Genomic DNA, 27672 nt, shown 5'->3' on the forward strand with positions numbered 1-27672 from the left:
AAGACCTCATAATAGATGTTTTAAGAAGCTATCCATCCAATCTGAAAGAGCTTGAGCTGTTTCAAAAAGTATCTTTTTTCCCCTCTGCTTCACTATTTTGTGTTGGTCAGTAACATAATAGTCTCAATACTTTGCCAGGCGCTGTAGACGCGATCAAAGGGAATACGATCCAAGTTTTTACATCATTCTGCCTTTAAATGTAACTGCGGATGAAAGGCCAGAAAATGCGCGAACATAAATATTAAGAAGTTTTTTTTCGATCATGTCTGCCGCTCGTAGGACGAATGCACTGTCCCAAAGCGTGACATTTTAGCTGTTTTCTTTGTGGCGGACTTTAAAGGGGTTAGACACTCGGTGACACTTGACAAATTGCTGCTGTTAATTGTTTATCTTACACAGCATGACGTTTAATCCTCAATTTTGGGAAACGTAAAAGACGGCAATAACAGGTTGTGCTTTCTACTACATTAAACCCAACATAAACCTCCTTTTTCACATCCTTCTAGAGTTACACGAAATACGTTGGTAATAGTTTGGACTTCTCTTCTGAAAACTGTACTTTAAAGTTAAACCTGGGTGGAAATAGAAGGGGGGAAGCTGAATTTTTCATACTTTGAGCAGAAAAATCGACATATCTTTTCCATGGAGACAGGAAGAGCTCTTTATGCGATTTATTTTTATTTAGTCAATCATACTAATGATTTATTTACCCACGCATTTTACATTTCACTTTCTATTCGGTCTGAAAATTACAATTCATGTTCAAACCTGACGGTAAGTACCTTTACAGATACTAATTGCAGACAAGGATTTTTAGATGTTATCAGTAGCTGGCTTTTATTTAAACAAATTAGATACAGGATTCAGGGCATGTTTTATCTCTAAGGTTGATGCTCTGAGCAACCTGTGGAAAAAGAAAAAAAGCAGAACTTCTTGATTCAATCCAGGTAAGAGGATTGCAAAAGAATCACCTTCGTCTTGAGGCTTCGGCTGAACACAATGGGAACTGGGCAAATAAAACTCACCCAAACATCAGGAGGAAAAGAAATCAAAAAGCAGGATTGAGAAAGAAAGAGAGAGAGGAAAAAAAGATGAGGGTGGGGGGGCAATGAAACAAGAGCAAAAATACTCCAGGCTTTTCCCAAGGCAGCCAGTCACTTGAATGTCTTATGAAGTTCCTTGAAGAGGTGCCAAGACTCCTACAACACAGAATTATTCACAGAGAGGGCAAGACAAAGAGGAACACAGAGGAATAAAGAGACACAAAGTGAATCATAAAGAGATAATGACAAAAAGGACTCCGTCTGGATCTAGTTTCTCCCTGAGCTGCACCAAAATAAAAACATCTCTCGGATTTGTTCTCCCCTGTTCTGAGTCAAAACACTTTAATGTGAGCAGAAAGGTGCAGAGGGAGCCTGTCTGAAAACCGCACACAGCCCAAACTGTCTGTCTTGCTCTTTAAACTTTGTACAGTATTGTACAAATGTGTATAAAGTGTGTTGAATAAATGTATGGCCTCTGGGAGTTGCTGCATGTGTGTGGGTGTGTGTGTGTGTGTGTGCCCTTCCCTCGCCTGGCTAGCTTCCTGCAGGCTGGAACGCACGGACCACACAGACGGCTGGCAGAGCTCCACGACAGCCTGGCTCCCTCTTTCTCTTTTTTTTTTTTTCCTCCTTCGCCTTCTCTTTTTCGCTCGCTGCCTCGTCTTCCACACCTCCTTTCTCATCTCGCTTTTTGTTTTTTCACTCCTTCCTATTTTTCTCTCCTCAAAAAAAAAAAAATCTGTTTTCGTTCTCCCTCCACCGTGTCTCCTCTCTTCCCGCCCTCCTCCTGGCTTTTTCACCAGACCCCCATGGCGGACGGGCACTCGGACCACATCGACGCGCCTGTTTCACCGCCGCCGCCACGCTCTGCCAGTTTCGGATCGCCATCTCAAATAATTCATTGCTCCTGAGCGCCCTGCAAAAACAACACAGCCACTGTGAGAGCCTCGAATAATAATTATAATTATAATAATAATAAAAACACTGAAATACTCATTCGTCAGATTTACTGTTTCGCCGCCACTGACTGGCTGGTTCGATGGCAGCCCTGCGGGACGGGAAGGAGGGCCTGAGAACTCTGAATCAACCCCAATCGTCCAAACTCACCGAGCGACCGTGAAGGCCTCAGCAGAGAGCATGATGGGACAATAAATTTACATTTTTTCTTTATTTTCCAGATTGAGCGTTTTCGTCACACGTTTCTGAGCTGAGACGATACGCAGAGGAGCTTTCTGTTGATGTGTGTGTGAGGGCGTGTGTGTGCAGATGTTTCTGGAATTCGCCTTCTGTGGTGTTAAAAGCAATGTCAATAGGAGGGTTTGGTTCTTGCAAAAAGGGATATTACCAGAAATTTTCCCAATAACTTGACCGTATTTTGTTGGGAATCCTAAATCACCAAAAACGTTTTAGTCTCATAAAGGTTTTTTTAAACACTTTTTCTAGACGTTTTAATAGAAGAATATTGCTTTGGATCAAAGAGGTTTTTGGTCCAACCAAAACTTTAGCAATAAGCCCAAGCTCATTGCTAAAAACAACACGAGCAAATGATGTTCTTGGAACTTTTACTTCATGTTCTGGATGTGAATACCTGAAACCCCCAAAAGAAAAGATAAAGCTGTTTTTTGAGCAGCTGCAGACTCACTCATAGTAAAAGGGTTATGGCCAGTTGTTAATCAAAAGTACACAACATTTGCTCTGCAGTCTGTAGCAATGGTGCTTGTTCTCGTAGAAACATCGCATCACCACTTCATTCAGGCCCAACGTGCCGCGGTACTGTTTCCAAAAGGGAGGAGGAGCGCCGGAGTTTGTTAGTCTGGTGGTTGGAGCACAGAAGGTGAAACTGGTCTGATGTGGCGGCACCTTTCACCATAACCACTTTCCAATCTGATCTTTCAGATTGCCTGGCTTGTTTGACAATCTTGAAGCGAAGCCGACTCCGTGTGAGAGACGACCGCCGTCTTTTAACATCTTCTAGCAGTCTGTTAGCTCGGCAAATATCAAATAGACTTCAGCTAAAGAATCGCACTGATGAAAACATTGGGTAGGAACCGCTAGTGTCCACTCTCTTAAGATTTTTGCAGACTTTTTCAGGATTCAAAGGAAATATGTTGCAGCCATTTTTCAGCCAGCTGACTGGGGGAGTGCAGCAACAGTTTGCTGTATGATCCATACGTAAAAATTTCTGGTCGTAATTTTAATTATGACTTCTCACTGAAGGGACTTCCTGACTAGGAAAAGTATGATGGAATATTACAGTCATGGTTATACTTAGGCTCAATTTAGTGGTTGATTCTCTGGTATGAATTATTGTCTGAATCATGGGCTGTTATGTAAACAACCAGGCTCATTCATATCTGCCTTAAATATACTAGTATATACTACTCAAAGTGCAAATAATCTGTTTATACTCTAGCATCCACTATGTTTTAAACACATAATAGTCCAAATTGACTATAAGTCAGTTGTTTACCTCAAAATATTCCAAAATATGACTTCAGGGTGACAGGAAATTTGACTTCAAACATGGAAGTGAATAAATCTGCTGTTTTCTTTCTTTTTTGTGAGAAAACAAAAAAAGGGGAAAAGTCTAACTGTTGTTTGGAAATGTCTTGACAAAATGGTGGAGTTTGAAAAATTACATTGGTTTTAAAAAAGCAACCTTTTGAAACCTTTACTTGAGGCTGACAGCCAACCTCTGCTTGATTACTGCTATAAGAACAGCAAGCAAAGTGGTTTGAGATATTTTGCGAGAACTTAATATTTAAATGGGAGCAGAAACTTGTACTCAAATCGTTTGAATGATTTAATATTAATGAAAAATAATTCAATGAGCTTAAACAGGTTTACTAGAATTTGTCCCTAAAAGATAAAGACCCTATACTGGATGATTTTGTCCTTTTCTTCCGTTTGTGATGAGTTCATAAAGACACCGGCTATAAAAAAGGGAATATTTTAAACTCATAGGCATGAAATGAATGCTTTGTTTGCTTAATTCAGACAGACTGACTCATTTCATATCACTTCCCTTTGCTAGGCTACGCTATCCCTGTATTGGCTAAAGCTGCGTGTTTTTTGTGAACGAAATTTAGCAGGAGGGACATAAATCTTCCTGTCTTATTCTTGGACAGCAACCAAATGGTTGCTGTTTTACCAATTTACATCCAAGATTCATAACATTTTGAGGTGAGGAACGTTTGAAAAAGAAAAGCAAATCCAGCACAATCAGCTAAGCTAGCTAGCTAAACGAGTCGCGCTGTGTTTAAGAGAGATCCTGTGCTGGGGGCACATGAGAGACAAGTCATTGGTTCGAGATTTCTGTGCTCGGGATCAGATTCATTCGAATGCGGCCATTAATCATTGAGGACTTGGATTCTGTTGCCTACTTGCTTTAAGTAACAGTTATCAGATCAACAGCTGAGAGTTGAATCCAGACGGCTAAAATTATACTATTTTAGGATCAGAGTACAGTGGTTCAAGATATAATCTAAAGAAATGTTATTGATCCATTATTATTTCTGGTTGTGTGTTTGTGTGTGCCTGAGCCAATGGTGCCAGTGTCAGTGTGCAATGATGCTCTTGTGCAAATGCTCATGATCGCATGTCCAGACGTTTCCATACCCCCTTTCTCTCTCTCTCTTTTTTTTACTTTATAAGAGTGTGTTTCTGTGTGTGTTAAAGTTGCTCACATCTGGTCTGAATCTGTCCATGTTTCCGGCCGCTGGCTGGGCAGGGAAGTGGCAGGCGCTATCGAAAATCTCCGCTGTTTTCACAGGGATGATGGGAATCTCAGGGACTTTCCCTAAGGCAGTGAAATCATCCGCTTTTCCCGCTCCTTTAAATACCCCCAGCTCATTCCTCCGCCCAGCGAGGGTTCCGATAAAACAGCTGAGTTGTCTTGTGTTTGGCAACTGCTGTCCTCTAAAAGGTGTAATTAACTCATGAAAAACTGTATTTACCGTCAAGGCTTGCTAAGCTAATGGGCTTGAGGTCTGGCTGTTGGGAGCGTAGATTGGTCCCTGAATGTTATTGTTGACATCTTCCATTCCTGCAGTTTGTGAAAGAAGTGTTTTGGGGTTTGTTTGTTTTTTTCTGGTATTCTGTGTCCAAATGTAGAACCTCGGAACCTGATAGACTAGGAAGCAAATTAGCAAAACGAAAAGGAAAAAACTGAACACCTAGAAGAATTTCTCTAACCCGGATGTAATTTGGTTCCCATGTAGACTAAAAGCTTTAGCATCATAGGTTCAGTGTCAACACTTTGCTAAAAGAGTTAGTGACAATCATTGGACACAAAGGATGTAGATCCATTCAATAACAGGCAATACCGGGACTTCTTAGTTCAATGGGAAGCTGGGTTATGTCCCGCAGTTGTCTGCCAGATTAGTGCATTTTGGTACAGAGTGGAAGACGACGCAATACACTCATGTACATGTTGGTTCAGAAATCAGTCCAATGAAACGTTTGTACACAAAATCTAACCCTTATCAATCTCCGTACTGTGGTTCTGTATGCATAATGTAAATCCGCTCTGTCTGGTGACCATTACCGTTCTGACAGACTCTCTGGCCACATAATCAAACTTGTGATGCTTTGCCATTGCATTCGTTTTTGCTCAGATTGTACTATTTCCAGCCAGAATGAACCAATAGTTTTTTAACTCCCTGAAGTTTTTGATAGCTCCTACATAATTTAACCCAACCTACATATTAATATTTTACCAAGAAGTCTTAAATAAAAAAATTTAAAAAAGCTCATATCTGGCAGTAACCAGACTAAGGGTACATTAGTACGTGCTGTATACGTTTACGTTAAATTCTTTATATTTGCAAAAGCAAAATTGATCTGCACTCCCTGATTATTGTGGTTACTGTAATCGGCTTGTTCCCTTTTTTCCCCACAGTTCGATGGTCAGCTCAGACTTTTACCATCACCTCATACCTACACATTGCCATTAAATTCTTTCCTTCTGCATTTAACAATATCACCCCTGTGCGCTTAAACCACAGCCAATCAATTTATTGTTTAGGCTTTAGATATAGAAATATGGATATAGGTACTCATAAACTGCCTAAATCTCAAACAATTTTGTTTCCTAGTTTTGCTCCATATTTCCCTTTGTTTTGGTTCTGAATCATTTTTGGACCAACTGACTTGTGAAGTATTACAGATAAACACTTTAATAATATTTGTCGGTGACATAAAATCCCATTTCCTTACTATATAGTATGAGTAAAATATTAAAACTAACTTATTAACTAAATCATTAGCTATCTGTGTTAGGTACCGATTTACAACACATTAATTAAGTTCTTTTATACCCAAACTATAACAGTGCACCCATTCCACAACATATCGGTATTTATTCAAATAGATCCCTATCGCTAACGGTGAAAGGCTCTTCACTTTAGCACAAGCCCAAATCATTATTAGCTCACCTCCTTGTTAAAAAACAAAACAAAACGGTTTTGTTTGACAAAAAATGCCATGCTGCTTCCCACCAAATATAGCCGACCTCGTTAGAACTCAATTTTAAAGTAAAATTATTTGAAACTTGTTTCCAGAAGGCATAAACTCTGTTTTTAAGTTCATTTTGTACCTTATGATTCATTGGATCCAATGGACCTTTTTTTTTTTTCTTCTCTTATTTCTCATGAGTCATAAAAGTTGGTGTATATTTGTTCAGGTGTGGCTGTAGAGTAGAACAGCTTACCATGACTGCTGAGTCTGGTAACATTTCCACATGGGACTTTTGGTGTCTAAAACTGTTTTAATGTGTTGCTTTATTTTAAGCATGTGAGCAATTTCACATAGTTGTTTTTCAAAATTCATCTTGAAACACTTTTGTTTTGTTTTGGGTGTTTTTTTTTGACTTTCTTGTTCTACTTTGAATTATTGAGTATTTCAATTTGGAGCGTGTCGAGTAGTTTTAGGATCCTGTGGCCTTTAATTTGGGGGTTTCGGTTTTAAGGAAGCAACCGTATCCCGCCCGACCTTTTTCTCTATGAATGATTTATAGTTGAGCCACCGAGCTGACTTCTCACTTAACTGTAAATATTTACAGTAACAGTAAATTTAACCTGTGCAGCTCAGACGTCGCGCTGTCCAAATACCACGTTTGTGTTTCGGGATCCTCCTGAAAGACGTTGCGATCCAAAACCCTCTCTTAACTGCTTCACCATTTGTTGCCGTCGGCCCGTCTAATGGGGCCTGTGTCGCCTGACTGGTTCAGAGCTCTTAATTTACTGGTCATCGGGGGTCTCTTCCTCACCCTGTCCTCCTCCTACTTGTGTCTGTCCCCCTCATCTCACTTGGAACTCCTTTAGCTATTTATTTCCATCACCAGGAGACAGGCTGAGCACAAAGCCCACACTGTGTCCCTGGGCTTTTTTAGGACAGAAACGCTGCCTGTTTTAAAATGGAAACGCCATGATTGACTGGGCACGGCTTACACGGAGGAACGAGGAATGCCTCGACATGAATAAATTACCCACCGGAATGATGGAGACGCACTATTAATGAAGTATGGAAGTGAATTACTGTCGACACCAGATATTTTTCTCTCTCTCCGTGCGGCGTTAAATCAGACTTGGTCTTTCCTGTGGAGTCTGAAAAACAACCACAACAACAGCGGAGGACATCGTGTAGATGGCGGACGAAGGCGGTAACAGAGCCTGCTGAACGGCCACCTCTTCTAAAGCAGCACAAAATGCATGGTTAGTTTGTTAAAGTGCTCAGAGACAAAGACCTTCATTTCTGAAGACATGTCTTGTTGTTTTAGTAAAAAAAAAAAACAACTGATGTATTTGGCCTTATAAAGACTGTCTGTTCATCTGTCCGTCCTCAAGAAGTTACATTAGTTCACTTATTTCAGTAACTCACTACACTAAGTGCAAAACATTCTGTAGATTAATCAGACACACGGTTTCATTTATGCTAAGCTAATAAAATAAGACATTAAAAATTATAATATGACATCAGACTAATAAGAGAACATGTCTTATACAGAATTGTGAACTTCTATGTTCAACAAAGACTCTTATTTTCAAATGATCTTGCAAACAATATATCTTGTCTGCACCAAGGCAATCACAGAGATCACACTACAATTATAATAATATAATTACACCATGTCAGACCAATCAATGACTCCTTTTTTTCCCCCTGTCTGGTGTGATTCATTGCAGCAAGATTTTTGGTGTTTTGGTTCCAAGATGTTGTTCCACAGTGAAATAATTTGTTGTGAAGAGCAAGATGGTTTTTAATTGCATATCTGAGGTCGAAATAAAGCGGAGTTGCAGAGGTGGAAAGGTGCCAAGCTGTAATGGGCGGCTCTGAAAGAATCCACGCTTGTCATTTTGCATTTATTTACCCATTAAAGGGCAAAAAGTCTTGCAGAAGCTTGGAAAGCTGAACACGATACGCAGCAAAGCTCCTCCAGCCAGGATGTCAGTGATACATTTGGTAAACCATTCTTATTTTTCTTTTTTTTTCCTTCCTTGTGTGATGCTTTAGAAATACAAATGATGACTGTCTTTGAGAATTGACTGCCTTTTTTTTTTTGTTGTTTATCCTCATGTCTGCTCTCCTCAACACCCACCCTGAGTTGTAGGTGTAGTGCCAGGCCTTTGTTCCCAGCTCTGACTGCAGGCAGGTTGGGCAGGATTCTGAAGTAGCTCACTGTTTCTGCCCGAGCCAGCTGGAGCTCGGCCAAACACAGCAGGAGTTTCTGCTCTCCACTGTTTGATATTTACTTTACCGCTTTTACAGGGGAACTAGTGCAAGACCAGACAGACATACTGACACAGTGCTGTGTCGGTGCTGAAAAGAACTATGTGTAGGCGTGTGTGTGTGGGGGTGTGTGTGAGAAGGCCTCTTATAATACCCCACCTTTACTGAACGGCAGTCCACACCTGGCCCACGGCCTGGGAAGGTTTTGATTGGGTTCCCACTGCAGGCTTGATAGGGATGGAAAAGGGTTGGGCTCAGAAGAAGAAAGTGTACCTGGTTTGGTATGTTGTGGCTTACCGCACGTGGGTTATCTAAGTTCATGATTTTTAATTGTTTGCTAGTAGCTACAGTTGCATATCTAACAGTACTGGCGGGTGGACTGGCTGATGGGACGACTGGGGGCTTTCCCGGTGGGCTTGTGGGTTAGTGAGTCGGTGGTTTAGCCCGTGGAGGAACTGTCACACTCATTTTTGCCTCCAACTACGCCATTTCAAATACCTTCTCTGCTCTCCAGCACTACAGTTGGGCAGATTTGCTGCGTATCCACAGGGTGGACCTGTAAACACACGAACGAGCGCCACAAGGGTAACCCGTCACACAAAGCCCAGCCTACGAAAACAATTAGCCGCTGTGGTGCTAATTATTAACTCAAAAAAATCAAAAATCACAATGCGGAAAAGCTCGGTCTCCAGTAGCACTACATAAATGAAATCCCCGCGCCTGCCTCTCGCATCCAACCGAAGAGACAAAGTGAAGAACAATAGAGCTGAATATCATCAGCATAGAAATGATAAAACGTGTCTGATTACTTTACACGATAAAACGTGGCCTATATGAGAATAGAATTTTTTTTTTGTTTATTTCAAGCTTCTTCTTTAGGTTCCAACAAAACACGTGCATCTTCAGAGTCCCTGTATATTTCTCTCTAAGTTGTTCTAATCATCCCACTGAATTGGAAAAGCAAACTGAGAGTCATAGCACTAAAGATCTGACTCATCATCTTGCAGAGGATATTTGTTGAATTGTGAACCAGCAGGGCAGCAAACATTCACAAAACTGAACGTTTCATTTTACACTTGATATACTTTATGGTAACAAGTCACATGCAAAACACCAACATGTGGCAGAAAACTGATACCGATAACCAACCATACCGACTATTCCCCCCTTTGCTGTGGGGATTGTTTTTTTCTCAGAAGGGACAGGAAAGCCGGTCAGAAAAAGACCTACAAGCCCACACACTGGTTGCAACAACCTGTAACAGTAGTTGTCTCAAGTTGTCTTACCTTTGCCAAAATGATAAGACCTGCCATTGTCACATGAACGTAACTGATGTAGCCCCTCCTTTTTCTTCTCGCTTTCTTTTTTTTGTTTTGTTTTGTTTTGTTCAGGGCACCGTCAGAAACTTGAGGACCCGCCCAAAACTGGCCTGTTCTCAGACCGCCTTAGTGAGCTTGAGAGGATGAGGGTGAGGGTCACGGTTCCCACGCAAACGCCCCGACCAGCTCTCAACACCGCAGCCAACACCTTCAACCCGCAGGGTCAGACACAGATTACAGGTGAGCTACTACGGTTAGCTTTTGTTGAGTAGTTCAAGTGTTAAACATCCACCTGGTGTTTAAAGGGTGGAGATAACGAGGCGTTGAGTGTAAACAGAGTTAGGAAGCAACTAGTTACATTCACTCAATTACATTTACTTTTGGGAGTATTTGTACTACGCTGTACTTTTTACTTTTACTTGAGTAATTTTATTATGAAGTATTACTGCTCTGACTTGAGTACAATTTCTATATTCTCTACCCACTGATAGAAGTACGAACATGTTTTAACCCAAAAATTCAGACACAACTGCAGTTTTTGTAAAAGTTTCATAAGTTTTATATTGATAAAAAAAAACTGAGAACATTATTTGTTTTACTTATGTGAATTATAGTCATTTTGATCCTTAAAATACCAAACTTTCCACTTAACTTCATAGTTTGGTCTGTCTGATGATGTCATTTTTGAATATTAAATGAAGAAGTAGACTTTTTACCAAATACTTTTTTATTCTCTTGGATGTTTCCATTTTTGACTCTTACTTGATCTGCAAAGTTCACACAAAATCAACAAATCTCCCAATTTTTTGCCGATTTTACTGCAAATTTTCTCAAAATTGATCAAAAACACTGAATGTAAGTTACTGCCGCCTCAGCCGTACTTTATTTATGTGAAGTTACAGTCCGTAATTCATATGGCGAGTAATAAAAGTCACATTTAATGTTGTACATTAGCGCAAATATCGTAAAAATTCCTTCCAAATATTTCCAAATTATTACCACAAAATCTACATTTTGGTTAGCTTCCATTTTTTACTTTTACTTGAGTAAAAATATGTAGCGCTACTCTTACTTGAGTACATTTGCTGGGTACTCTAAACATTTCTGAGTGGAATCCAAAGAAAAAAGCATTTCCAGCTTTTTTACGACATAAACATCAGCATGGCCTAAAGCTGCATAAAGAGTTATGACTGCATGCATGACAGACATACCCGTTTTACAATTCATGTTTTATGTCAAGACAAGGCACTTGAAACATTTTGTCCTCTTTAACAATGCGTTGGAAATGCGACACCGAAGATGCTCGAGACTAATCTCCAACTCGCACCACAACCCTTATGACCGCTGAGCGTTTGCCAAGCATTGTCCGGCCGAACCACTTGGAGGTCCGCTGCGAAACATCAAACCCCAACTGGAGCCGCGGCCTGACGGCACGAGAGTCTGCGGAGCGTGTTATGTTGCGTCTGAGATTGCCTGTCCCTCTCTGCCCCGTCGCTCAATCAGTCTCCAGCTCAGACGGTAACACCATCTCTCACGGTCGGGCACGGCCGCCACCCGATCGCTCCCAAATCGGGAAACCCGTCGCACGTGGTTATTTAAGTCTCAGTTATTTTTGGAGCCGGGCATTGTAGTGCTTCTAAGGGGATCGTTAGAGGCAGCGTGTGTTACACGCTCTGGCTTAAAACGCAGACCCGTTTTACCGAATGATATTCAGATCTTTTTAGTTTTTGAAATCGTAAAGTAAGAGTAAAATTCCCATTTCGACTCAACCTCTTACGCTTTTTCCCCCCTAAACTTTTCTAGCTGTACATTTTCATCTGCTTGCACTTTTTGTCCTTTGTTTTTAATGCAAAACAGTGCCATGGCTAAAGCCTTTACTTTTTTTTTTTTTTTTCACATAGCAACCGCTAAACCTCAATGCATTTCATCGGGAGATGAACACAAAGTTGTGTTTGACTGTAGAAGGATAAATAGCATAAAAATAACATTGCATCCTTGTTGTGTAACATAGTGGTGGCAGGGTGGTGCTGTTGGGCTTCTTTGTGTTGAACAAGGAACTGAAAACTGAAATCCAATTGAGAATCTGTTTCCTTATTTTTTATTTTTTTTGTAGCTAAATATTCCAAAGGCATCTTCTTCCTTCCACGTTGCAATAACGCACCGCTTTGTTTCACATAAAATCCCTATAAACTACACTGAAGTTTAACACAGTAACGTGACAAAAAGCAGAAAAGCTTCACTTGGCACTGCATATCAACTTTCTGCCTCCTTGCTGATGTGTTTTTCTTTCACCCCCCTCTCAAGCCCAACTTCATTTATTAAACTAAATACAAAGTCTATTCTTCCAGTAGCCTTAAGAAGAACAAACTGCAGCTTGCAGTCTTTCTGAAGAAAAGAAAAAGCCTTCACGGTCTGTTGTGTCGTTGCACAGACACAATAACAGAGTCTAGCACGCTGTGGTATTTAGCGTGGCGTGTTTACATCCTGGACCCGGGCCAGCGAGGCTTTTCTGTTTCTCAGCTGCGAGCACACAGTTTTATAAAGCAAACAGGAAGATCTTCTCTTCAGAGGTAAACATTGGTTGTGTCACTGGCGAGACCTTTTCCAGAATACACAGTGATATCTGTAATCCTAAATAAAACTACAGATGAAAAGAGACAAGGGGGAAGAGGGAGGGGAAACAAAGTCTAAAGCTGCTATAAATGTCTCACTTTAGCGAAACTGATTGGAGTGTTTGAATGTGCATGTTGGGGCACTTGTAATTATTCTCCCTTTTTTTTTTCCTTGCTTCCTTTTTTTTTGCTTCCTTTCCTTGCTTCTTTTCTTCCCATCAGACCCTCGTCAGTCCCAGTCCTCTCCTCCGTGGTCGTACGAACAGCCGTACCCATCCTACCTGAGTCCCATGGCGTCCCCCTCTGTCCACTCCACCACCCCCCTCTCCTCCAGCCGAGGCACGGGCCTGCCTGCCATCAGTGACGTGCCTAGACGATTGCCAGGTAGAGCCATTACTCTCTAGGGAAAGATAAACGTCTAACATCTTAATGCATCACGAAAGCGCATAAACGCAGGTCCTCTCACTGTGGAGCATTAAATCAGGCGGAAGGTTTCCTCTTACGAATCAATTTGAATCGCCGACTGCTTTAAATGCCAAACCAACGAGGGAGAGAAAATTCATACACACTCAAAAAACTTTGCAGAATCTCGAACAGCTAAGAGGTTGATGTCCTGGCTTTGTAAGCTTCTGATTGGCTGATTAACAACACTTGAGTTAGACAGAAACACAACTCTGTGTCTCTGAATGACTTGAACTATTCATCTTGACAAATAACTACAGGCAACTCTAAACAGCATTGGAATGTCCAGCCGTCAGGCCGTTCATGAAGGGGTTCTGTGCAGAGGTTGAGCTAGACCAGGGGTGCCTAAAGTGGGTCCTGGAGGGCCGGCATCCTGATGTTTTAGTTCTCTCCCTGGTTTAACACACCTGGATCAAATGATGGCTAATTAGAAAGCCTGAGAAGAACATTGACTTGCTGAAAAGGTTGTTGGTACCACCAGGGAGAGAACTAAAACGTGCAGGATGCCGGCCCTCGAGGACCGACTTTGGGCACCCCTGCGCTACACTCTTTCGTTTCCGGTCATTTTGACTGACGAGGTTTAAAAAAGAAAATAATAATGATCCTGTCATGATCTGCTTATAAAATGATAATAATGACATATTCATTTGTGGTTGTTTTTCATTCAGTCTAATTAACATTCAGTCCAAACAAGAAGTGTCGCCAGCTCTGCGTATTTTGAGCGACTTTAGTCCGGTTTTTTTTGTTGTTGTTTTTCTAAAGTCTCTTGCAAATTTAAAGAGTCACAGGTTGCGTTTTTTGGGCTTGTTTTTGAACGTGAAGTTGCTTATTTTGGCTCGACTTTATTTCAGAAAAAAGGATTATATCAAGCTACCCACAATGAATCAGAACACTAATGGTGTGTAGTTTGCAGTGATGCAGGGTTATACTCAGGTATATGCTGGAAAACCACCTTGAAATCTTCTCCAGTTGGGCTTTTTTTGGAGCTTCTTTCTCTCGCAAGACGAGGCAACGCTGTTAACCAGCTGAACAGAGAATCTGCAACATCGCCCAGAAATTAGGTGAACACATGCAACTTTTTCATCCACTTGTGAGTAATCAAATGTCTCTAGTCCAGTTGCAGAGGGTTTGGATTTTTGCCTCGGACAGAATATCTTCTCATGGCTGTTTTAATGTCGATCTGGATGCTGAATCTGCGCTCTGATGCAACAATGGAGTCGTGTATTACAAGCAAAGCTTCAACCAAAGTTTTGAAATCGGGGAACATTTCTCAGACTGATGTGAACGAGGGGTTTCCTGATCCCACAAGGCTTTGCTTCGGTGGAAGGAAGTTGTGTGGCATTAGCTCCTTCTGCACCAGCGGTTCTGTTGCACTGGTCTGTGACCCATAGTCAACTGTCCTTAATTATAAAAATAATTTTTTTATTTTTATTTTTTTACCCCTCCAGGGGGTCTTTTGTGGGCTCTAGTGTCCCTTATATGAAAGTAGGCTGACAGGAAAGGGGGAAGGAAATGGGGGAAGACATGCGGCAAACATCGCCTGGTCTGGGAATCGAACCCGCGACGGCCGCGACGAGGACTCAAGGCCTCCAAACATGGGTTGCGCTGTCCCCTACGCAACCCAACCCAATTAAGGACGCCCAACTGTCCTTAATTTTTAATCAACTCCCAGATAGCATTGAGTTCAGTATCCAAGTCAATGAAAATGGCATAAAGTCGAACATTTCTGATAGATTTCCTTCAGATTTTGCCATCAGCATTTTAGAAAAACTGGTCAAAGATGGGAAAATATTTGGTCAAAACGACCATTTGTCCTGTCCCAAAGATGACTGGGTTTTTGCTGTGAAATGTGAAAATTAACTACAGAACAGTGGCAGATGCTAGCCAAAGGAGGTAACAGAGAGTTATTATCCATAGTGAAAAAATTATTTACCAACATTTACTGAAAAGACACTCAGCAAGGAAGGAGTCGGTACTCCAAGACAAACATAAAAAATCAGTTTACAATTTACAAATGAACTCTGGAATAAGGACGTACATTTTCAGAGACTTGTGTTTGATTTGATGAAACTAGAATTGAAAGGTTTGACTACAGTGCTTATTGCTACTTTGGGAGGGGAAAATGGGATATAAACACAGTATGAAGTACCATAGTGACAGAATCATGTTGTTTGGGTGTTTTGCTGTACACCTTTAAGAAAATGGTGACATTTTGAGGAAAGAACATTTTGAGGAAATATTGTCATCATTTTCAGACTTCAGCCAGGAAGTTCACGTCTTCCAAATGGACAACAACCCTAAGCAAAGAGCCAAGCTGGCTACAACGTGGCCTAAAAACAACAAAGTCAGTGTTTCAGAATGATCTCAGTCCTCCAGAAAATGTTTTGGTCAGAGCTAAAAAGGTGTTCATCAAAAAGATGGATTATACATCTGACACACTCATCTAGCTCTGTCAGCAGGAATGAGCCAAGACTCCAGCAAGCTAATGTTGGGAGAGTATCCGATATATTTCATCTACGTCAATCTCAAGACCCGGGGGCCAAATCTGGCCCACCATAGCTTTTTATGTGGCCCTCTAGACTTCAAATTACATCAATAAGTCCCTCCAGTTTTTCACAGATCTGCAAAATTCACACAAAATCAACAAATCTCCAAAAACATTTTTGAGTTTTTGGGAGATTTGATCAATTTTCTCACAATTGATCAAAAACACTGAATTTAAGTTACTGCCGCCTCAGCCGTACTTTCTTTATGTGAAGTTACAGTCCGTAATTCATACGGCGAGTAATAAAAAGTCACATTTAATGTTGTACATTAGCGCAAATATCGTAAAAATTCCTTCCAAATATTTCCAAATTATTACCACAAAATCTACATTTTTGATAGCAAAAAAAACGCTAAAACAATCACAAAATCCTGGAGGAGCAGCTATTTATTGATATTTCAACAGTTTAAATAGTTTAAGAACATTCAGATTTTTGATATGACCCAAAATGAAAAAGACTTCTACGGCACCCGAACTAAAAGGCAATGCTACCAAACAGTAGGCAAATGACTTGTATGTAAACTTCTGCATTAGAAGAAAGCTATAAATAAAATAAAATGAAAAAAATGGCAAACTGAAAAAAAATCTGAAAGTCCTAACTGGTCTGAAACAGTAAAAAAAAAATTATATACAGTAATACGTGTAAAAATCTGATTTCAGACGGGCATTCACACTTTTACACACTGATGCTAATAAAAAGGTCCTCCTCCCCCAGAAAACAATACAAAACAATACAAAAACAATACAAAACAACCCCAGCATGTATCAGCAAGTTGCTGCTAACATGAGTCTGATCGCCTCGCTAACAGAGGAGAGAAAAAGAGGTTGTTTCCTTTTTCGCTCTGCACCTTTGATCCCAGAGGAGCATGGGTAATAACAGGCCTCGGGATAATAACAGGGTCATGGCTGACAAATAAAGTGTCTTTACAGCGACACGCCGCTCTCTCGAAGCATTCTGGGTAACTGCATTAGCCGCTGTCTTCACGCTGACGGCGGCGTCTGCATCCCGATTTGTCTCCAACGTGAACGGAAACTCCTTGAAAACTCTCACATGCCGCCAAACAAGTTTCTCCCCCCGTACACCTGTTTGACTTGCTGCCATGTGTAGGTTTCTTTCTCTCTCTCTCTCTCTAACTTTCTTTTTCTCTGTTTCCTTGTTCTAGCATACTTCACCCTCCTCTCCGTGTGTGTGTGTGTGTGTGTTAGTATGTTTATGTGCCCCGAGCGAGGGCGAGTGATTAAGCGCTGCAGCCGTGTGACTCTGCATCAGAAAAGTTTAAAACCCAGCCAGCTGCCCTGTCAGCTCTGATTAGCTCGGTCTTTCTCCCCCCCCCCCTCGGCCTTTCATCTCGCGAGCGCCGAGGCTTTTGTTCTCCGAGTGACAGATGTGCACGAGAGAGCATGCACACACGTTCCAAAGCCCGGCCTCTCCCCCCTCCCGACCCCGACGCCCCCGCTCGCACACCTGCGCGAGGTGATGCGCCTCAGGCTCGCTGAGCTCCAGAGATCGTGTTGACACCTTGTCAGGAGGCTCCGAAACATTATCTGTACCGCGAACAGAAACTGATACGCCCCCTTTAAGTTTTTCACAATTTGTCACTTTTCAGCCGCTATTTCAGTTGTACGTAATACGATTGACAAGCGAGCTGCAGCGCATAATTGGAAAGTAGAAGGAAAATAAAATGTTGTCAATACTTTATAGAGCCACCCTTCCTTAGGGTATGTCTCAGCTTTTGTTTTTTTTTTGTTTTGTTTTTCAATTCTACTTTGTAGCTTGCAGTAGACTATCTGTAAATGTAAGACTTTGCACAAATTTTTAGCTGGACTTAGTTTTGGCCTTTGACTAGGCCATTCTAAGCAGGGCTGAATTTCGATTAATCGAGATGAATCGATTAGTAAAATAAACGTCAACTAATTTAGACATTGACTAATTGTTAACTGGAGTATACGGGCTCAAATTTGCTAAAAGAAAAACACACTCTGAGCAGTAATTAAGAAAGAACTGTATAAAAAATAACTACATTTTGCATTTAAGATTTTAAAAAAAAAGTTATTTTTCTGTAAATATGTTATAACACAAAGCATGAAGTGGCCGTTTTAGCTTCACCCGGTTCGGATTCAGTGAAATAAAACAAAATCTCTTATTAAACACCATTTGCTGTAAAGTTCATAATCAAAATATAATTATTATTATTATTATGTAGTTGCACTGTGTTGATGTAAGTCAGGGACTGAGCTTTTCACATGTTCATAGCAGTTTTTTTATCTGCTGATGCATCCTTTGCTACAAATGATCAAATGCAAACTAAACGAGTGCCATGTCATGCAATTTTAGGCAAGAAAATGTTTGTTTATTTGTTTCGAAAAGGAGTTGAATTATTTGTTAATGTTTATGTATTTCTAATATGATGTAAAACAAGCTAAGGTGTTTAAATGAAAAGTCTTCAGAATGTGTCTTTCTTTTTTTAAAATCACATTAATCAATTATCCGCCACTTCACCAACTTCTCTATGTCTGATTTAGAATAAAATATAATATCTGTAGCCTGAATGTTTCACCTTGGGGAAGGTGTGCTCCATGAAATGAGCCAGTTTTCTGACATATTTAGCATTTTGCATTTGGGTCAAAAACAAAAAAAAAAGTTCAGTTTGGGTCACGTGTTGGGTCTCCTCCTGTGTGATCTTTGAGGTCAACTTTACAAGGAACTTTCTGAAGCTTTCGTCCAAGAAGTCTCCTCGCGACTCGTCCATACGGGTCTGATTTGCGGAGTGTGCCACTTTGTAGTTGCCGTGGTAACAGGCTCTTTCAGATGAGCTCTGGATCTCTGCAGCTCCTCCAGAGTTACCAGAGGCCTCTGTCTGCCTCTCGGAAATGACAGCACCCTGGAAGGTGTATGGTGAGATTATGATGTTTATCCACTATCCTTCCACATAATAATTAAAGGCTATGTACTTTCTACACACAGTGCCATCTTATAGCACAATCAAGTAACTATGGTACCATCAGTTGTATATATCAAACATGACTAAAAAGACATTTTGCTTCACAATTTAACGCCTTGAAGTTGGTCTTCTGTCTCTTTAAGAAGCTCCTACTCTTTCTGACACTGCGCCTTAAGAGAACAATGCCGAATCGAGCCGAGCTTCTGCCCCACTCAGCTCCTCCAGACTAGCGGCAGCAGCAGTTAGCAAACGTCTGGTGGAACTGCAAGTCCTCTAAACGCATCATGCAAACTGCTTCTAGGTCCAATGCTGCTAAGAACGGTTGTAAATATAATTATGATGCCTAATGAGAAGCATTGCTCCTTTAAGAGCAGGAGCTTCTTAAAGAGACAAAGGCCCAAATACCCAAAAGTTATGCTTAGCATTTATTTTATACTAACTGAAGGTGACATAGTTGCTCGATGGTGATGTGAAATGGCACCATAGTCCGGGAAAATATTTAATATCGCCCCTGTTAGCAACCCAGCCCATGTGCTGAGCAGTGGTCGCAAAAGTTCATCAAACCGAGTCATAACACCTAATTCGGAAATGACGCCTCGCTGTTTGAAAAGCCCCTCTAAACATTTAGACACTGTTACACTCTGGTTTCCTCTCAGCTAATAAAGTTTGATCTGGCTCATCATCACAGGGCCCCTCTGAGCAACGGGGTAGGCCAGAATTTATTTTTTTTTTTAAAGTTATAAAACAAGAGTCGGTATTTTATTGAACAGCACTGAGATCACACTTCTGCCCCACAACAGAGACAGTCGCCCACGATTGCTATTTGAATCAAACAAATCTGGTGGAAAGAGGAAGTTTAAGGGCCCTAATTGGCAGCATATGCTATCTGACGCTAGCGACAAACCCCGGCTTCGCAATCCCTCCCTGCACATAAACACCGCAGCCCTCCTCTCCACCTCTCCACCAACCCAACCCCCCTGTCCTCTCGGAGCAGACATGGTGACACGGAAGACGCCTTGTGATTTATGATAAGAGCGCCATGGCTGGACTAAACCACCGAGAGGAGACGGATGGAGGGGAGAGAGGAGGAGGAGGAGGAGGAGGAGGACCTCCTATTCTCCTTCAACTCTTCGCCCAGCGCGAAGCTCGCCGCAGCCAGTTAGTGGTTTTTGGGTATTTTTTAAGGGATGAAGCGAAAAGAGGAACGAAGGGTGAGATGGAGCAGCTCCCGCTCGGCTCTCTCCGTCGCACACAAACACACTCGTGCGCGCGCCCCTACACACACGCGCGCGCAAGCGCGTGCACACACTGGAGCCGATGGGAGGCGAGGAGAGGAGCCACATCAGAGCTCAGCCCTGCCTCATTATGGATCTCATGGAAACTGTTTCTGCACAAAGTGTTTCCACATGTGCAGCTCCTGATTCATCCCAACTTGCCTCTCTTTTTTTTTATTTTTTATGTGCATACAGTATTCACACACATCCACTCTCGGCACACGCACACACAAACCGGCTCCACACGCATATAAACAATAATTTAGACAGGTAAACATGCGCCAACACACACACACACACACACAGAGGATCGCGGATGTGTAAATACATTAGGGAATGTGCGGCTCAGCAGAGGTTATCAAAACTCAGGAACGGTGATTCAGATAGTATTTATAGATAAGTGCTATTCCATAAACCGCAACGTTAATTTTGCAAATTGATGAATACACATATCGGGCTGGAAATGACTGTTAAATTTACAGCAGGGTTTTGTTTTGGTTTTTTTGTAATTTCTCAAGAGACGAATTTATTAAATTCAATTATTCTACAAGAGGTTTTAAAACTGACACGCTAAAAAAAAAAAAAAGTGTAACTGCAGTGCCGTGCAATGAGCTGCTGGGCCTTTTTCACATTTCGCCACGTGACAACCGCAAACTATTTTATTAGGATTTTATGTGAGAGAGAGGCACAAAGTAATTCAAAATTTAATAACGTCTTTGTTTTCTTTCTTTTTTTTAAGTGGTTTTCAAGCTTGGTTTGAAAACCACCAAAAAAAATTTGAAAGTGTGTCAAACTTTACTTCTTCATTAGGGAGAGGAAAAGGCGATGAGAATATGGATGAGCTATATGTTGGGTCACTGAGTCAGAAAACCTGTAAGACTCTTATAAATAATTAAAAATGTACTTTTTCTTTAGCTTTATGTCATTTTGTTCCCTCATGAAAAACGTAGCTGGAGCATTGATTTGATTCTTTCATGCGTCTTTGAGGAATCCTTAAATCTCCCGTGGCAACCATTTGGCAACGTCTAAATACTTGCTCCCACTCGTCTCCTCCAGACTAGCGGCAGCAGCTATCAGCAGACATCTGGTTGTCAGCCCAACTCTCCTAAAAGCGGCTGTAAACAAGAAAGGTTGTTGTGATGACGTGCCGAGTGTCGGAAGGAGCTTTTGCTTCTTAAAGAGACAGGCGGCAATTTCAGGGTGTCAGATTTATTTTGAGTCTTTTTGTCAAAACTGGAAACAACGTGCCTGGAAAATACGAAGCGCTGCCTCTTTTATATCCACTCTGGTTAAGTGTCAGCTAGCTTCGAGGGTAGACGGACCAACTTGTGTGCAACGCTAGCACAGACGTACCGCAAAAGACTTGCAGCTGTAATGTGCAGGGAAAGCTGCTTGTGCAAATAATTCCCAGGACACCACAGTTGTTGTTTATTTTCTAAAACCATGTGTAGTTTCCTTTCACTTCACAGTTACGTCCTACTTTGTGTTGGTCTGTTAAAAAATTTTTAAAAATCCCAATTAAGCTTATTTTGTTTGGTTGTAGAAGACGAAATCTCAAAAACAAACAAACCCAAACATGTTCAACAGAACTTATATTTTGCAGAAACCCTAAATCTACCAATGGATTTAGGCAGATTATTTCACTTATGACATGGGAAAAATGTCTTACGTGAAATAATCTGCCAATGCAACTAGTACTTTTTATCTATATTAAGGAATTATTTACATAAAATAAGTAAATAATTTCTTGCAGAAATGTTACTCATGAGTTAGTTTTGTTTACTTCCAGTGTACTAAGATGTTTGCACTAGAAACTAAACCAAAAATACTTTGTAAGACTTTGTGTTGTTAAAGTGACTAGCTCATTATTCTGTGGAGGGATTCTTGAAAGGCTGTCCTACTTCCTGATTATCTACTACTTTCCTTTTGTTGGCTTATCACATGCCGCTTCAATTAAATACACTGACCGATTGCCGTAATGTTCCAAAAACCTCCTAAAGTTGACCGTATGTATGGGATCCCCGCGTTGATAACGACGTTTTTCCTTCATCCATGTTTTTTTTAGGGTCTTCCGACCTGAGTCCGTTCCCCGGCCAGTTCGAGCGCCAGTTCCCGAGCCTCTCCTCCATCACGGACAGCCGCTTCTCCAGCCCGCGCATGCACTACCCGGCCACCTTCACCTACACCCCGCCCGTCACCTCGGCCATGACGCTCGGCAGCGCCCACTACCACACCTACCTCCCCCCGCCGTACCCGGGCTCCACCCAGAGCCAGAGCGGACCCTTCCAGACCAGCAGCACGCCGTATCTGTACTACGGCGCCTCCTCCAACTCGTACCAGTTCTCCATGGTGCCCGGCGGCGACCGCTCGCCGTCTCGGATGGTGCCGCCTTGCACTAGCGCCTCCACGGGCACCTCGCTGGTGAACCCCAACCTGCCCAGCCAGACGGAGGGAGGGGTGGACGGCGACGGGAGCCACAGCAACTCGCCGACCGTGCTGAACCCCGGCGGCCGCATGGACGAAGCGGTCTGGAGGCCGTACTGAGGAAAGACCAGGGGGACACGCGGATGACAAATCAAGTTTCGTCGCGGTTTACAAGCACAAAACCCCCTTTTGTTTTTTCATATCATGAACAGGGGGATTTCTTTCTTTTCTTTTTTTTGGGTTGTTTTTTTGGGGTCCTCTCCTCGGCTATCTCTACCTTCTGCTTGGAAATTAAAGCAGAGATGATGATGATGGGGGAAGGATGGAGGGAGTTGGAAAAATGAAATAAAAGACCAGACTTGCACCGACTTGTCTTCTTGGAATGTGTTTGGACCGAGGCACTACAAAGGGAACTATTCTCACAGCAATAATGAGAAGAAAAGACACACACAAAAAAAAAAAACTAAAACAATTTTTGATTCACCAAGCCCACGCAGACGGGACGTTGTTTCAGTTTTTAGGGCAGCCCCACCAGCTAAGGGATGCTGCGTCGACATTTGTAAAAGACTGCCCCTTTTTGTTTGTTTTTGTAACGTGTTTGTACTTTATTAAGGCTTTTTTTGTTGTTTTTTTTGCAGAGCATGTTTTTGTACAATATCGAGATGCAACCTAAGCACTGAGTAGCAGATGAGAAGCGTGTGTTACCAAAAAGCGGCGTGGACATTCATTTTGCTCTAAACCAATTAATTTAACTTGTACATTGTGGGTTATGACGTTGATGTAGATTGAAGCGTTTTGTTTGTTTGGGTTTTTTTTTTTTGTTTGTTTGTTTTTTCTCTAGTTTTAACTTATAAAAGCCATAAATTATGTATTGTATTTGAAACTTGAGTCGAAGAAGTGTAATCTGAATATTTTTGATGCATCTATATGACTAAGTTAATTTTATCTTTGATAGGTAATTTAAAGAGTTTTTTTTTTTTTCTTTGTTGTTGTTGTTGTCGTTGCTGTAGTTGCGCTCCACACCCCCCCCCCGAAAAGATTTAATAATAATCGCTTGGAATACAAAATCGAGTTTCCTGAGAGTATTGCAACACGTTTTCTTCTGATGTGTTAAAGAAAAAAACAAATAAATTCAGTGTAACTGCTCGACACATTAGGAGGCCAACATCTTCGGTAGGCGTCGACACACATTTGGCTCGGAATGAAACCTTTGGTATTTATTGAGCAATAACTCGCGTCGTGCCTCTCGGCAACGCGGCATTAAAGCCAGCTTCGGTGGGGAAGAAAATAATTATCCGTTTATGGAAATTTTTTTTTTTTTATTTTTTATTTTGTCTCATCTGGCGTGCACTTACAATATGAGAACAATCGAAGCGAGTCCAAAGATGGATGCGCCTGGTGGTACAAGTTACGGCGTCAGGTCAGACCGGTTTTTTTTGTTGTTTTTTTTAAGGCTCAGTTGTTTTTTGTGATACATAAACTCCTCAGGACTGGAATTATCCCCGAATGAAATTATCTATATCTGCTTCTCTTTCTCCCTGTCTTTCTCTCTTTTTTTGTTTTTGTTTTTCATATCCAGCCTGGCTGAAAGGCTCACTCGAGATTATAGCTTACACACGCCAAGGTTATTATAGCTTTCATATCATGTGCAGAAGATGACTTTGAAAAAGTTGGGGTTAGTGCGTGACACACACGCAGAGAGCGAGAAAGAGAGAGAAAGCAAGGAAAGTAAAAAAAATATACAAAATTAAAACCATGACATTCCTTCAGACATTTATTTATCTACAGTTTTTTAGATTTAATATCTAACGTCCCAGCCTAAAACAACATTCTCTTGCAGCAATACAAGGAGCACGTCTGCAAAAAAATGCTGGGATTCAGGGAAAAAGTGCATAAAAAACGAGGTGATTGGATTCAGCTGCTGGCAGCAAACTGGTGACCAAAAAAAAAAAAAAAAAATATGGGAGACTTGTATGTTTGTTTGATAAAAGCACTTATTTCTTGTTTTATTTCTAGCAGCACTCGCGGCTGGCTGCCAGCAGAGCTCGTGGTTTTGGGTCCTGAATGCAGCCATCTCGGCCCAAACGGAAAACACTTGGCCAAATACATCTGATCCCACCAAGACACTTGGTGTTTATTTGAAGCAACAAAAAAAAAAAAAATTGAGATTATTGTATCATTTTGTGCCTTTTTGTTATTTAATGTTTGCAGGTAATGTAGCCCCTTGCGTGTGTGTAAAAAAAAAAAAAAAAACCAGTAGAGAGAAACACGGGATCAGTGGGTTCAAGCTTTTCACTGAAGGTTTGCACGCGACCTCAGCCGAGGATGTTTCCAAACTCGCTTCATGATATTGGAAAATGTCACGTCGCGTTCCCCCCAGGCCCGCCCCCGACTGCCTCGGCCGATAAAATATCTTGAAAAAGAAAAAGAAAAAAAACAAACAGAAGAGAAATATTTCCAACAGATTTTAAAACACGGCCTTGTTAACATTTGCTATCCCGTGTCTTGTAGTCTGATTTTTTTATTTTTTTTTTTGTACTTTTGACAACCTAACAGGAAATGAACGCATCCCATACCGTCTTCATCCGCTTTCTTTTCTTCTTCTTCTTCTTTTTCTTCTTCTTCTCCCACCTCACGAAAAAAGGTTTTTCTTTTTCTTGTTGTTGTTTTGTTGGGGGGCAATAAACTGTCATGGAGAGGAAAAAAAAGCCGGTATTATTTAACAATCAGTGTGTATACTTGTACTTTGTGTTGCTCCTATGTAACGTTTACGTGTTATTTCCATTGTTACACTCCTTCTCATGAACACTTGTCAGGAACTGACATCTAAAGCGACGCGGTTAGATTCTGCTGGTACGTTTCATAAAGGGGATTTTTTTTTTACTTTGTTTTTTATTTTTATAAGAAGGGACAAACAGATCTGACAACAGTGAGTGAAATTGGCATTGTGATTGTACATGTTTGTTTATTTTTAAAAAAAATAAAAATAAAGCCGGTATTTTGTAACTTAACTCTTCCCTTTCTCAATGTCAGATTTTTACCTCATCCAACACGTCATATATTATTTTCTTTTTTCTCAGTTAGTAGAATTTTCTGCATGTTTATCTTATTTTTTTTTTATGTATGTTTTCTTGGTATATATTTACTTTCTTGTGAAATCTTATTTATTTAATCATTTATCTAGCTATAAATGTTTATTTGATAATAATTATCCATTTTTATTTTATTTATACATAAGCTGTTTATGTTTACCAGAATTTCATTGATGGTTTTTCTTTGTTTATTTAGAAAAACATTTATCAAATAACATTTAATTTATGTTTTCCTAAATGTAATTTTAACTGATTTTCTCCTTGTTCTTAGACTTCATTTGGTTTCTTTTATTTTATTTTATTTTTTCTTGGTTTATGTTTATCTAAATGCTCACCAAAATGGATTTATTTGCTTAATGTTTCCCAACTCAAAGGTGTGAAACATGGAGAAACTTTTTAAAAAGTGACCTTAAGTGTTAAAACAGGAGCAAAGTCAGTTGCGTGAAGCTAAAATAAACACCTGAAAGGAGCACGTCCCAACCAATTAGGCGCCATGGCAGCCAGAAGAAGATAACCTGCGCTCCAGTATCATGATTTTTGTTTTGTTTTTTAAAATCGTACATTTAAAAAAAAAAAAAAAAGTAAGGGTTTTTACCTCTCCTCCACCCTTCTGTCTGCACCAATGTTGTTTTTGGGTGGTGGGGGTCCAACAGCCTGGGGACTGTGTGGGGGGAAGAGGGGGGTGTTTTGGGTGTAGGGGCCACACTGCTGCTGCTGCCACAACCGCTGCCATGGCTGCGTGTCAGCGGTGCATTGTGAAACCAAAGAGATGGAGACAGGAGCAGAAAGCAGGGCGAAACCAGGCAAAGCTGGTTTACATTATTCCAAGACATAATAGAGCCAATCTAACTGTGTGTGTGTGTGTGTGTGTGGGTGTGTGTGTGTGTGTATACACAGGCTGAAAAGGGAGATCTACACCATCTCCATATGTTTTGCTAAGGCCGGGGGGATTGGGAACATTCTCTGGATTTTCCTGAATATGGATTGCGTGGAAAAGAGGCTCGGCGCTCGGTTTCAGGTTCGCATTCTCCGCGTTCTCAGCCATGTCTGGCAATTACAAATAATGAACTCCGGAGGAGCGGAGGAAGCCAGACACCCGGGGAAATTTGCATAATGTCCTCCACGCACGGGAGAGAGGGGCATCAGCACGCGGGCCGTGACTCATTCGGAGGACGGACGTGACGGACGGAAGGGGTCGACACGGACCTGTCGTCAAACATGGAAATTCGGCAGCAAGAAGAGCCGAGCGCGTCTCTTCTTGCCAGCCGTGATGTGTTACCATTTTTTTAAATTTGATTTCGAGTCTCGCGGCCAGCTTTATAAGCAGAAATCATTTTCTGACATTATGCAATCAGCGGAGAATACAAGGAGAACTTTACGAGTAGGCAAAACCACACTGTATGAGAGGATGATGCTAGTTTGAGATTTCTTTTTTTGTTTTGTTTAAAGACAGAAAACACACACAGTGTGTGTGTGTGTGAGAGAGAGAGAGAGAGACAGATCTGACAGCTCAGTACAAACTGTTTACTTGACCTCCGCAAACTTTTTAGAAGAGCTGCTCAGGCGGGAAGTGATCCTCAAGGGCCTCATACCACTCAGGGGCAGTATATCTCTTCCTATGTTTCCGTTTCTGCTAACAAGACTGCGTGTGTGTGTGTGTGTGTGTGTGTCTGAGTTGAGTTTAACAAGGGGCGGGGGGCTCTGTGCATCTTGGTTTCTCATTTAGTCCCAGTGCTCTCCGAGTTCAGACCTCAGCGCTACTCCTTGACCTTTTTGACCCCTGTTGTCTCGATCGTATCGGTGCCTCAGACCGTTCATGGACTCTCGCGGTGAGAAACTTTTCGTTTTGGTCAAGATAACTCCAGCATCCCTGAGTTTCAAACCGTGATGACCGGTATATTTGCGCACTCTGGCGCTCTCTAGTGGCATTTGGAAAAGAAACAAAAAGAGAAAGAACTCCAAAGGGAGCAGCTTGAAAGCATTGCGTAATCATCGCAGTGGAAGGATAAATGGTTTATTAATAAAAAAAGAGTAAACAGAAGTTTTAAGTCTTAGATAGACTACCAGATGGATTTAGGTCTGGACTTTGACTAGGCCACTCATATGTTAGGAGTGAACCTCTGCTTAGGTCTTGAGTCTTTTGGAGCCTTTAATAGGTTCTCCTTCTCGATTTTCCTGTTTTCATCTTCCGACAGGGAGGGCTGGGCACAGATTTGTTGCTTCGGCCTGTC

At 41.4% G+C, this 27672-nt stretch overlaps 1 protein-coding gene across 7 annotated transcripts in view; it reads left to right on the plus strand.

The window, feature by feature from the left end:
• Positions 1 to 25360, plus strand: part of runx2b (RUNX family transcription factor 2b) — a 61510-nt gene extending 36150 nt beyond the window's left edge. For 4 of the 7 annotated variants that reach the window (XM_028040249.1, XM_028040248.1, XM_028040247.1 and 1 more), the window contains 3 exons: positions 10163 to 10330; positions 12925 to 13086; positions 21991 to 25360. In XM_028040249.1, the coding sequence (XP_027896050.1) occupies positions 10163 to 10330; positions 12925 to 13086; positions 21991 to 22469 (809 nt within the window). In that variant the 3' untranslated portion in view covers positions 22470 to 25360. The remainder of the gene's footprint in view (positions 1 to 10162; positions 10331 to 12924; positions 13087 to 21990) is intronic. The other 3 variants (XM_028040252.1, XM_028040254.1, XM_028040253.1) reach the window with 2 other exon arrangements.
• Positions 25361 to 27672: the final 2312 nt, after the last annotated feature.

This window comes from Xiphophorus couchianus, chromosome 15 (genome assembly GCF_001444195.1).
Source record: "Xiphophorus couchianus chromosome 15, X_couchianus-1.0, whole genome shotgun sequence".
In the NCBI taxonomy this organism is placed as follows: domain Eukaryota; kingdom Metazoa; phylum Chordata; class Actinopteri; order Cyprinodontiformes; family Poeciliidae; genus Xiphophorus; species Xiphophorus couchianus.